This window comes from Kogia breviceps, chromosome 14 (assembly GCF_026419965.1).
Source record: "Kogia breviceps isolate mKogBre1 chromosome 14, mKogBre1 haplotype 1, whole genome shotgun sequence".
Lineage (NCBI taxonomy): Eukaryota > Metazoa > Chordata > Mammalia > Artiodactyla > Physeteridae > Kogia > Kogia breviceps.
Window position 1 is genome coordinate 69,552,222 of NC_081323.1, and position 13,226 is coordinate 69,565,447.

Here is a 13,226-nt window from a genome sequence, read left to right on the forward strand (position 1 = left end):
AGACAGGCTACGGGAAGCACTTTGCACCAAGCCTGGTAAATATCAGCAGCTCTGGCTTTACTGATCCAGGGGAGGCCAGAGGACCCGGGTAGTCCCAAAGGACCTCAGATCCCCCTGGGAGCCCCATTTCAAGGGCAGAGCATAGCTGAAGTTGACTAGTCTCTAAGCCAAGCTGCACAGCTTCACCACAGAAACCCTCAGGGCTGCTCCAGCCGACAGGCCAAATGTCCTCTAGCTACAGCCCAGCCAGTGAAAAAAGGGACTGCAGATCGGAGGAGGAAGACCAAATCAAGGGACGCAGAGACCTCTCTCTCGCTGTTCTATACAGAGACAGGGAATAATGTGGGTAAGTCGGAGGCTGCACAGATTTCTGGACAGCCCCCTTTCCCCATGGGACCTGGAAGGTGATCAGGCCCCAAGGAAAGGAGAAATCTCCCGCAGTCCAGGGACGTGGGCAGCAGTGCACCCCAAGCAGGCCTATCCTCAAACCACTCACATCTCCCAGCCCAGGGAAATGAGCTTGCAAAGTCTTGACACAGGCAGGAGAATGGGAAGAATTGATGTCGGCATCTCCCCAGGTCCTTGGGCGCGGCGCTCCTGCTCCGTGCATGAGGGGCAGTGTCCTCAGACTGATGGGAAGGGAGTGGAGATGAGTCTCCCAGGCCAGCTGGATTGATTGCTGTGAAGTGGCACAGGTCCTGGTAGCAACTCATTGACATGTAGAGAAGGAAGATCCCAGCATGCTTCCCCAGATCAGCACAACAGCCTCCCTCCTACCTCTCAGCAAATTGCACCTAAGGGATGTTACAGCTGACTTGATTGATAGAGAAATTGACATGCAAAAGGGAGGCTAGCGTAAGAGAATTGCACAAAGTAACCCTGCTCTGTTTCTCCCAGGCTTCGTGTACAGGAAGTACCCTCAAGGAAGAGGCCTAAGAAGGACTAGCTCTTCTATTGAGTTGCCCAGAAAGGATACAGTCTGCTCCAGCCGAGAGGTATTATGCTGTCTGCACCAGCACATGCCCCCACGCGATAATTCCTTCCACCAACCATTATTTCTAAGAGGGTGGGTATATTTGGAATTGAGGCCAAACCTGCTTAGAGTGACTGTTTAAAGTGTCAGGATAAGGTTTCAGTAGAACTACGTGGGAACTGTTTAAAGTGTCAGGATAAGGATTCAGTAGAACTACGTGGGAACCTGGGTCTGCCACTTCCTAGCTAGGTGACCTTGGGCAAGTCACTCAGTCTCAAAGTCTTCCTTTATAAAATGAAAACAATTGTACCTAATAGGATTGCTGATTAATTGAAGTATGTTTTGTGTAAAGTACTTAGTGACGTCAGATCCTTTTGGGTGCAAGCAGCAGAAATCCCCCTTCTTGTACAGATCCAGAAGATAGAACCTCTTTTCTTCCCACAACCGGTCAATAAAAGTCTGAGCTTGGTTCTGACCCTGGATGCCATGCTCTGATTGCTTTAAACTGAGCCATTCTTGTATCTCTCATTGTGACAAGGAGCCTGAGACTATCCTCATTGGTTTAGAGTCTAAACCTTAGAGCAATCAGGGTTTCCACTCAAATTTCATGGGGGAGGGTTGAAATGGAAATTGGGGAGGCAACAGTATCCACCAGACGAGGGAGTAGTAAGTGCTCAATAAATTTTGTTCCCTGTTCCCCGTATTTCTTGTGCATCTCTCCCCAGCACAGGGGCAGGAATCTGAATGTGATGGAGGCCCATTGAGGACCTGGGGACCCCACATTGCAAATACAAGACAGATTTCAAACATGGGTCAATCATTCCATTAAGCCTGGATTACCCAAGATAATAGTTCTTTCCTTTATTTCAAAGTGGGTAGCAAATTATGGACTAAAAAAACTGAAGATGGAGATCTCCAGGTACCTCGGTCCCAAGTGCACTAATCAAAAGTCAACACAGACGTCGGCATCAGCCAGATACTGCAGTATCTTCCCCAGCATAGAGATCAATGTAAGTCAAGATTGGTGCTGGGTTTTTTTCCCCCCACCTCCTGGCTCTTCTCAGGCACAAATGGCTGAGTGTGTTGGGGAAAACTCCACATGAAGGTATGCGCCTGGCTTCAATTCCTATTTCTAAGAACCCCAACCCCCAAAGGGGGACTGCCCTCAAGGAATAGGAGATGCAGAATCCTGTTGGAAGAAAAGTCAGCCCCTCAGAGTACCTGAGACCATGCCCTAGGGTTAGAGGGGCTCATTGGAGTGAGAATTAGAAACAGTTGCTGAGAATGTAGGTCAGTGGCTGGAATACTCCCTAATGAGAACTCCGTACCCTGATACTGATGATGGTCCCCTCAGGATGACCGGGAACAGAAGTTATGACAGGAGGTGAGGGGGTTCTCTATTTTCTAGTTTTGAGGTCATTTTTTTTTTTTTTTTTTTTTTTTGGTACGTGGGCCTCTCTCTGTTGTGGCCTCTCCCGTTGCGGAGCACAGGGTCCGGACGCGCAGGCTCAGCGACCATGGCTCACGGGCCCAGCCGCTCCGCGGCACGTGGGATCTTCCTGGACCGGGGCACGAACCCGCGTCCCCTGCATCGGCAGGCGGGCTCCCAACCACTGCGCCACCAGGGAAGCCCCTGGGTCATTTTTTTTTTTTTTTTTGCTTTGACACTGGAAAATTAGTAGACAGGTAAATTTAGTAGACACAGGTAAATTTAGTAGAAAATGAAAATCTAATCGTGCTTTAAAAAAAGAGACCCCATTTTCTCTCCTTGTCCTTTGATATGACATTGTCAACTATCAAGCTAAAAATAGCCACCAACTTCAAAATTATCCACCAGAAAAATTTTATGGGAGTTTAATTATGCTGCCCCCCTCCTCCATCGGAGGTCATCTTTTAGTTTGAAATTTATCGACCTCCCATCCTACCATTAAGGGTTTTCTATTTAAAATTTAGAGATACTATGTTTTTTCTTATTACACTGACCACATCTGCCACAAAAATCATCATCCCAATTCTCACACACCTTCTGAGAACTATGCATTTGGTAGTTCGATAAAAGAAAAAAGCTTTTAAACAAAGAGACAAAAATGTATGCTTAACAATGTTTGAAAAATTGTGAACCACAGTAGACTGAACTATTTTAGGGGGTAATGGGGAGGTGAAGAAATAGCTGACGGGGTGCGGGGGGTGGAATTTTCCTTTGCTTGCCTTAATCCAGGGGATGGTGAGACACATTCAGTGTACCCCCAGGGAAATCGAAGCGTACGTCACACAGCTGGAGAAGGTGATGCAGTGCTATGTCCAAAGGCCGCAATGGCTGCTGTCTGGTAAGCCTGCCTGCTGTCCTGGAGGGCGGAGGGGCATAACGGGCACCAGGAGGGCAACCCAGGGACCCCAGGGTCAGTCCTTCCCAGGCTAGGCACTCACAGACTGTCACCCAGGGACACCATGACTTCTGGGTTCAGAGGTCAGGGAAGGTGCTGGATGACAGGGAGGTGGAACACAAGCCAGAGCACCAGGGAGAACCAGGCCTGTTCAGGCCGCTCTGCCAGGTCGTCTCCCACACCTCGCCTCCTGGGTGTGACTGAAGGGCTGCTGCCCCTCAGGAGCCTCGATTTAGTATTGATTGGGCCCCAATCAATACTAAATACTAAATACCAGTCCATGAAGGTAGAGGTGGGAGGGGCTCTGGACAGAGAAGATGCCCCTGTTCTTCTTTTTTTTTTTTGTGGTACGTGGGCCTCTCACCGCTGCGGTCTCTCCCGTTGCAGAGCACAGGCTCCGGACGCACAGGCCCAGCGGCCACGGCTCACGGGCCCAGCCGCTCCGCAGCATGTGGGATCCTCCCGGACTGGGGCACGAACCCGCGCCCCCAGCATTGGCAGGCGGACTCTCAACCACTGCGCCACCAGGGAAGCCCGCCCCTGTTCTTCTTTACAGAGAGCACCGAGGCCCCTCTGGGAGAGGCGAATGGCAGGGCTGGCTGAGGAGAGCCAGGCTCACATCCCAGAGGAGGCTGGGCTGGGGGTTAGGAGATGGTCTGAAGCATCAAGTCCAAAAGGCCGGGCAGACAGCTGGAACTGAACCGGAGGCTCAGTTCAGGCTTTGGAGCCTGGAGGGTTCCTGGGACGATAGAGGAAGGATCCCAGGGTGGGCCACTCAGGCGCCTGCACAAATTCATCAGGTCCAGTCCTCTGCAGTAGAACCTGGTATAAACAGTCCTTGGGCTGACTGCTGCTTTCCAAAGCCTCTGGAGCGGGCGGCAAGCTCGGGTGCAGCTGTCAGGCCAGAGGCTGAGGTGGGGCGACGAGGTCGTGTGCGTTCCCCATTCCCAACGCACACTTCCCGCCGGAGAGAGTGTGAAGTGCAGCCGCTCCTGGTGTAGTACGAGTCGCGCCCCCACCTCACGTACAGCTACCCATCCAACACCATCTAACGCCTCCAAACGTACCCAGGGGATGCTGCCCTGAGCCACTCATTCATTATTCAACGAATAAGTGTTGTTCTCCTGCTCCGTGCTGGGGAGGTGGTAGGGGAAACACTCCACAGGTTCCCTGAGCTCATGGAACATATGGTCTGGGGGAGACAGTTGTTACCCAAAGAGCAATGGTGACAAGTGTAAGGAGGAGACAGGCATGGTGCAGTGAGAGAGGGGCAGGGGGCCTGCACAGAGAGATCACAGAGGGCTTCCCTGAGGAGGTGACATTTGAGCTGAGATCTGAAGAATGAATAGACGTCACCTGAGGAAAGAGAGGGAAGACTCTCAGGGCATGACTGAGGTGCTAAGCGGGGGAGGAGGCTGAGTACAAAGACTGAAGGAAGCAGGGTGGCTGAGATTAAAGGGTGCCACCATTCCAGGGAGATGAGGCCATGGCCCAGACTTTATCCTAAGAGCAATGGGAAGCCACTAAAAGGTTTTAAATAAGGGGAAAGTGATGAAGTTAGCATCGGCAACAATCCCTCTGGTTGCTGCGTGGAGTATAAATTGCTGAGGGGACGGAGTGAGATCAGGCGAACCTAGTAGGAATCCAGGGGAAAGATTAGGATAGCTGGGGAGGGTAGTGATGACGGAGACGGACGAAGAAAGCAGAGTTAGGGAGGCAATAACGGCGGGGCTCGGTGGCTTACAGGGTGTTTCCGCTGTCTGGTTCCCAAGATGGATCAGCTGGCCTTCTGTGGTGGGAGGCCCCTCGACCAGCTGGCTGGCTGTCCCCGCGGAACATCCCACACACTTCAGGATGGCTCCCCTCATGTCCTCATGTTGCCATGAGCATTGCCAGAGAACAGCCCAGATGAGTCCTGGAAGATTCCTGGGCAGTGTGTCCAGCCAGCACAGGCCACCTTTTCCTGGAGACCAGTGGACCCTTTTTGCAGCAGTTTTCCATTTTTTCTACTCCTGCCTCCAATGAGGTCTGAGGTGTGATTCGGGAATGCTGGACATGCCATCTTCTGCTCCTTGGCTTCCCCCGTGTTACCTCCATTTAGCCTTGAGGCACCAGAAGGGCTGGGGTTAGCGCTTGCCTTAAAGTGTGGATCAGAGGACCTGGATGTGAATCTCGGCTTCGCTGCCAGGCTGTGTGACCCTGGGCAAGTCACTGGCCCTCTCTGTTTCCCCTTGGGATAAATCCCAAATTCTTTAACAACCTCTCCAGCTTCCTCTCTGTCCCTCAAGCATGACATGCTCCTCTCTCCCACTCAGAGCTTTTCACAGTCTGTTCTCTCCACACACACCCCCTCTCATCCTTCAGCCATAGCTTGTCTGCTCCCCACCCTACATCCATCAAACTCAGATTCTCCCAAGTATGTACTCCTTAACTTTTTGTCATAACCCTCAGCAGAGTGGTAGCTGTTGGTATAACATCCGTCTTCCTTGCCTGACTGGCAGCTCTGTGAGGGCAGGGACACTCTCTCATCTCCACTGCACTTTGCTCAGTGCCAGGCACACGGTGCATGCTCACTTGATTTCTGTCAACCAATCTACAGACTGCACGCTCTGTAACATCATTTCCAGCCCCAAACAATACTGTGACACCGCTTAACCCAATCACTTAACTTTAGGGGTGAGGAAACTCAAGCCCAGGGAAGTTATAATCACTTGGGCAAGTCATCCCAGGCAAAGCCACAGCTGAAACCTTGACCTCCCAAAGCCCAGTCCACACACCGGCTCTGCCCTTGGACAATGACCCCTCTAGCAACACCACAGAGGCCGTCTCCCAGTGGGTTCACATCTGATCCATGATCGCTCAGGCAATGGGTGTGGCAAGACCTTGGATTTGATAGCTGCCGTGAGAAAAACCACCCTCACTCCTCCCCTGCCTCTGCCTGCACCCGCCTCGGAGCAGGGAGCCGCCGACTCTTTGGTGCCATTTTGGAGAGCAAAGTGTGCGTCCTGCTGGACACATCGGGATCCATGGGCCCCTCCCTGCAGCAGGTGAAGACAGAGCTCACTCTGCTGATCTGGGAACAGCTGTGGAAGCACTGTGACAGGTGAGAGGCAGGGGTGCTGGTGCGCGGGGGTCAGGAGATCCAAGGGATACTTCCTGAGGCTCCCCTGGCCAAGGTCACTCCCTCCTCAACACGTAGAGAGCACTTTCCTCGTGCCAAGCGCTTTACATGCGTGATGTCATTCAGTCTGTACAACGATCCGGTGATTATCCCCATTCTTCAGCAAAGGAAACAAGGGCTTAGAGAGGTTAAATCATTTGCCCAAGATTGCATAACCAGTAAGAGGCTGAAGTGGGATTTAAATCTATTTCTGTCTGCATCCAGAATCTTCACTGTGTATGTTCTCATTCGCAGGTGGTCCACAGGGGGCCCAGGGCTTGCTGTAGGGCCTTCAGGGATAGGTGTGAGTCCTCACGGAGGTTACTTCCCCTGAGGTCAATATAGACTGGTGCGTTCTAACCAATCTCTTTCACCTCCTCTCCGGCCCCCACCTCTTCTCTGCTCTCCACAGTTTTAACCTGCTCAGCTTTGCAGAGGGCCTATAGCCGTGGCAGGACACTCTGGTGGGGACCACAGATGCAGCCTGTCACGAGGCTATACAGTGGGTGACCAACCTGCGTGCTCAGGGGAGCACCTCAGTCTTGCAAGCATTGCTGGCGAGTTCCACCACCAAGCCCGACCCAGTGGCAAAGCAGAAATACCATCACCCCTATCCTGACATTGCGCCATGCTTTGCAGTTTACAAAGAGCACTTTAGAATTTACTGTCAAATCATTTCATCTTCCCAGCAACCCAGTGAGGATGAGATTCTCGCTGTTCTCGCTTTATAGCTGAAGACACAGAGGCCCAGAGAGGTTAAGTGACTTGCTTGGGGTTAACCAGCTAGGAAGTGGGCCGAGCTCTTTCTCCTAAACTTCAGCAGCTTCCTGGTCTGTCATAGGCTGAAAGAGGAGGCTCTCAGTCTTAATGACAAGTTGGTGAGATCCAACCAGACTTGGGGACAGCAGGCCAGTGGTTTCTGAGTCCTGGTTGGCCCCTCTTCTGAGCCAGACAACCGACATGCTCTTTCAGAAAGCTTTCAGTTTTCCTGATGTGGAAGGACTGTGCCTCCTGACAGACGGGAAGCCAGATACAAGCTGCAGCCTTATCCTCAGTGAAGTCCAAAGACTCAAGGAGAAGAGAGACGTGAAAGTGCACACCGTTTCCCTGAACTGCTCAGAAAGGTGGGCGGTGAGGAGTTGTATCCCTTCCCCACGGCCGCGTGTCTGAGGGGCAAGGCTGATCCTTGCCTAATCCAGGGACTCACATTAGACGCTGAGCTCTCCTGGGCCCAAGTCCTGTGTGTGAGCAGTTAGGAGGCCCTGGGCGGGCATTGCACCGGAGAGAGCCCTCTGTGCCCCTGCCCACCCGTCAGCATCCTGACTTTCTCCAGCGTGGAAATGGACTTGCACCGATTCCCACAGTCACACGCTGTGTTCTCCCATTTCGTCTTCCTTAGGGGCACATTTGTGAATATTTAGGGGGAAAAAGTTTAAAGTAACTGTGGTTATTTTTATAGAAGAACGTATGTTAGACAGGAGAGATTCAGCTCCTTCAGAACATTCATATTTAATCTCTGTCTAAACTGTGAGCTCCGTAAAGGTTTACACGGTGTCCCTGCCAGGCCAGACACATAGTGGGCGCTGGATAGATGTCCAGTTAAGGAATGGGGCCCCGTGCTTTGAGGGTGACCCTCATACGGTGAATCCACTTCACACAGCAGTAGCCCCTGCCACCCAAATACCAGCTGGGAGAGTGGGCTTGGTGATGCTGACACAGTCTCAGTGGCACAGAGACTTGGACCTCAAGGTCCAAGACCCCTTACCCCACTCATGTGACTTCCCCAGGGGCTGGGGGCTCACAGAGACCTCGGTGGGCCTGGCCCCAGCCCTCGGTTCCTCCCCGCAGGACGGTGGTTAACTTCTTGAGAGATCTGGCCTCTCTTACTGGGGGTTGCTCTCACTGCCCTGTCGGTGAGGACTCGCTCTTCAAAATGCAGGGCCTGCTGACCAGGGGCTTCACCGACCAAAGGGTAGGTTGTGGAGCTACTGGGTGAGTTCTGTTGAAACAGCTCAATAACATGTCAACAGGCGTGGCTTTTTCCTCCTGATTGATAAGATTGCTGCTTCTCTTGTAAAACAAAGTATTGACTAAAAAAGGTTGTGTTTCCCTGCTGCTCTCCTTTTAGGCTGCCTCCCCTCGAGGCTGGGAAAGAAGCAGGGTTAGGGGCATTATTTAATAGTAGAACAGTTCACATTCACTGAGCACTTCCTACATGCTACAGGTTTGTTGCATTATGTAAATTACCTCTTTTAAGCCTTCCAGCCATTGTTATACCCATTTAACAGATGAATGAACAGGCTCAGCCAAGTTTAGGAATACACCTAAAGTCAGAGTAAATGGTAGAGCCAGAGCCCAGACACCCATGCTCCTAAATTCTGTGCTTTAATTCCTGCATATTTCTGTCTTCCCACCTTAAATTCATTGAAGCCCAGATATTCAAACGATCTGTTTAAAAATAAATACAGTAAAGTCATAGGTTTTATAATGCATGCAGGATAAGATCTTACAATCTGATAGAAAAATTATATACATATTCGTACCTTCTAGTAATATGCTGCTGTGAATTACAACATCTCCAGGCCAACAAATCATCCAGTAAGACAAACAACCAGAATTCCAGAATTTTTTTTTTTGGTGGGGGGGAATTAAAGTTTACAGAACATTGCATAATGTTTGAAGTCAATGCTTTGCATGATTTCTTTGAGTAACTGTTTTAGGGGCAAATATTACAAATAATACAGAGATTAGAATAAGTAAAAGTAATGAATATTCACCCATATCCTTATTACACAGGAAAACAAATGACGATATTGGGAAGGTTCTCTGTTTCATACCTTATCAAATCAGATTCTTTGAATAGTTTCTGGGTGCAGAGTGGGAGCTTTGCCACTACTGCTCCCAGAGAGAAGAAACAGTTTCATCTCTTTCTTAGCTTCTCTTGCTAATTGTGAGAATTTGTACTTTTAAGGCTAGGCTCTAGAATTTCATTAGTTGACATAAGAAAAAGGCATGTCTGTGGAGCTGTTTTACTAGAAGAAATAGAGAAGGGGCTGGATAGGTTTTACTGATTAACAGTGAGATAAGGTGTATATACTTCTTCTGTTCTACTGGGCAGAGATGTGCTGACTTCAGTGAAGTCCAGAGACCCTCTTAGTTTCCACCATCCCCTCCCTATAGTGACTCTTAGACATCTAACTGCAAAGTGTCCTCTTTGCAGAATGACTGCCTTGACAGGTGGTGAGCTCCCTGTCCCTGGAAACATGCGAGCTGAGGCCCACAAGATTTCCTGCACTGGGAGGAAGGCTGCTTGGAGTTCACTCTAAAACTTTTCTCCAGAGATTTTGGATTTTCAGGTTCCACCCAGTCATTTAACGGATCTAACTTCATACTCATTTCCCCTTTTCAAGGACCCCATGCTGCCACTATTTGAAGGAGATGATTTAAGGAGATTGGCCCAGGAGATCACCAAAGCCAGAAGCTTCCTCTGGCAGGCCCAGTCCTTCAGGAATGCCCTTCAAGCAGCCCCTCCCACCTGCCTCGTGGCTCCAGCCCACCCAGACCCTGGGCCTCCATCAGGTCAGTGCCCATTCGGTCATGACACCCTTGCTCCAAGAGCCCCTGCCCTGCTTCTCCCTGCCAGGCCCAGAAATTTGGGCATCGAGGGTCCATCTTTCTTCATCTCCTGTTCACTAGGTCCCAACTCCAGAAGAAAAACAACACAGAACCGAAGGTCGCTCCGTTTTAGAAAAGTGTTCCCAGGTAAGGGGAGGGGATGAACTCGTCAACGTTTGAGTGTTCGTCAAGGGCCAGGCAGCAGGCTCCATTCTGTGGACAGCAGTGGCTATGGGGGGGTGGGATCAGAAACAATGAGTCCTCTAAATAGAAAGGCAATCCTACAAGGACCCACTCAGCGAATGTTGGCCCAGAGGGAAAGGGGCCCTAGAAAGCTGTAACCCACAGACCAGCGTGATTCCAGGCACCAGGACTCCCTGGAAGCTGAGAGAGGAAAGCCCTCTATCCCTGGGTCCACCCTAATGTTCCCACCTTGTCCCCAACACACTTCAGTCACCAGACTGTCACTTGCTGGAAGTCCTGCACTGAGCCCCCTGCTTGGAATATCCTTCTGCCGCCCTGTGCCTGGTGACTCCTTCTCGTCCATGCAGGCACAGTGCAAGTGGCATCAACTCCACTGTGCAGATGCCCCTGGGACCCATCAAGAGCTGGGAGATTCCAGTCTTCCCCCCATAGCATCCTGACCACACATCCCTCTTTATAGAGGTGACACTTAACTATACTTAGCACTCCACGTTATGCTCCCTTGCTCCCTTGTCTCTTCTCCTTGACCGTGAGCTCCCTCAGGATGAGGCTGGTGTCCTAACCATCTCTGGGTCCCAAGAATCTGCCACGTGGCAGACCCATAGTAAACAGTGAGCATGAAGCTTAGTTGTGAGAGCCCAGCTCTGGAGACCAGGCAGATGCGATTGTTTCTGCCCCAGTCCTCTTGCTCTGTGCTTCCCCACCAACCTGATCCACGGGTGCGATGCAGACTCACCGTCAGCCCATCTTGGAGGAAGAAGAAACAAGTGAGTCTCACCGCCACCCACCGCCCCTGCTCATCTGAACTGAACTGAAGTCTGCTCTGGAGCCCAGTCCAGAGTGAATGCTCAGCTCAAGCCTGTGAAAATCGGGCTGGACCTGCTGGACCAGCCCCACTGTGTACCTATGCAATGACTGTGTCATGTGTTTTGTCAGCTGGGGTCATTTCTAAGACAGGGAAAATTGCTTTTATTTAATTAATAGGATCATAGTTACTTTTAAATGGATGTGATCATTGGTGTGTGTGTGTGTGTGTGTCTCTCTGTGTAAATTTTTGGTGTGATAAAACTTCATTAAAAGACTCGTATCTAGATATATGAAGAACTCTGAATCTATAAGAAAATGATAAACATCCTATTTTTTTTTAATGGACAAAAGGCTCAGACAGGTATAAATGAGCAAGAGGTATATGAAAATAGGTGCTCAACAGCCTTACCCATCAGTGAAATGCTAATTAAAACTACAGTGAGGGGTTTCCCTGGTGGCACAGTGCTTGAGAGTCCGCCTGCCGATGCAGGGGATGCGGGTTCGTGCCCCGATCCGGGAAGATCCCACGTGCCGCGGAGCGGCTGGGCCCGTGAGCCATGGCCGCTGAGCCTGCGCGTCCGGAGCCTGTGCTCCGCAACGGGAGAGGCCACAACAGCGAGAGGCCCGCGTACCGCAAAAAAACCAAACCAAACCAAACCAAACCAAAACAAAAAAGCAAACCTACAGTGAGAACCACTACACACCCACCAGAGTGGCTAAAAGTAAAGGCTGCCAATATGAAGATAGGTACCCTCACGCGTTGCTGGAGTGCAGGGTGGCGCGGCGTAACTTGGTGCAACCACGCTGGAAAACTGTCTGGCAATTTTCACCAAAGTAGAACGTGTGCCTTCTCTCTGCCAGCAATTCCACTCCAAGAGAAATGAGTGCCCACGTTCGACAAAAGACATACACAAGAATGTTTACAGCAACTTTATTCGTAAGGGTCAGAAAATGGAAACTACTTAAATGCCCATCAATGGTAGAAGGGACAGATAAATTGTGACACATCTGTGCAGTGGAGTACTACACATCAATTTAAAAGAATGAGCTACAGCTATATTCAACAAGCTGCATCAATTTTATGAGCAATATTGGGCAGAAGAAACCAGACACACAAGAGTACATACAGTATAATTCCATTTATATGAAGTTCAAGAATAGGCAAAACTACTGTTTGGTGACAGAAGTCAGAATAGTGATTACCTTGTGTGTTGGGGCCACAAGGGGGCTATACCTTGATCTGGCGGTGGTTACATTGATATATACATAAGTAAAAATTCATCAGATTGTTTAAAAACACAGTTTACTGAGACTTGACAAGCCATGGCTTTGGCCAGGCTCTGTACTGGCCCAGGGAGACAGCAGTGATCACAGCCCCTTCCACAGTGGGTCTCAGTCTGGTCACTGTCTTGGACAGCTGCCCTCTGCATCATCTCTATCCACGCCTGTGGTCGCTATAGTATGTCACTCAGGCCGTCATAACAAAGTACCACAGACTGAGTGGCCGTAATAACACAAGTGTATTGTCTCCGGCTCTGGAGGCTGGAAGTCCGAGATCAAGGTACAGACAGGCCCATGCTCCCTCTGAAGGCACCGGGAAAGGTCTGTTCCAGGCATCTCTCCTGGCTTCTATCAGTTCCTTGCTTCTGGCAGCATAACTCCAATCTTCCCGTGATGCTCTCCTTGTGCACATGTCTGTGTCCAAATTTCCCCTTTTTATAAGGATGCCAGTCATACTGGATCAGGGCCCTACTCTAGTATGACCTTATCTTTAATTACATCTGCAACGACTCTATTCCCAGCTAAGGTCGCATGCTGAGGCACTGGGGCTTAGGACTTCAACATATGAACTTGAGGGGGGCACAGTTCAGCTATAACACTTGTATTGTAAATTATGCTTCTCCTCATGAGATGACACCAGCCAGATGACACTTGGGCCTGTGGAACAAGCGTTCTCCAGCCCTGCTGGTGGGAGAGGAAGAGGCTGGTCTTTGTGAATGGAAGGACAGACCAGAGACATGGTTTGCAAAGTAGCGAATCACAGGTGCTGGGTTTGAATCCCAACCTCCTCTCATATAATGAT

General features: G+C 50.4%; 1 protein-coding gene across 1 annotated transcript in view; it reads left to right on the plus strand.

The window, feature by feature from the left end:
• The window catches only part of VWA3A (von Willebrand factor A domain containing 3A), a 45,232-nt gene extending 34,176 nt beyond the window's left edge, over positions 1-11,056 (plus strand). Inside the window, 11 exon segments of the mRNA XM_059036973.2 lie at positions 236-346; positions 898-995; positions 1,846-1,983; positions 3,192-3,300; positions 6,316-6,460; positions 6,930-7,074; positions 7,490-7,641; positions 8,366-8,489; positions 9,928-10,096; positions 10,214-10,279; positions 10,586-11,056. Of these exon segments, the coding sequence (XP_058892956.2) occupies positions 236-346; positions 898-995; positions 1,846-1,983; positions 3,192-3,300; positions 6,316-6,460; positions 6,930-7,074; positions 7,490-7,641; positions 8,366-8,489; positions 9,928-10,096; positions 10,214-10,279; positions 10,586-10,776 (1,448 nt within the window). The 3' untranslated portion in view covers positions 10,777-11,056.
• Positions 11,057-13,226: the final 2,170 nt, after the last annotated feature.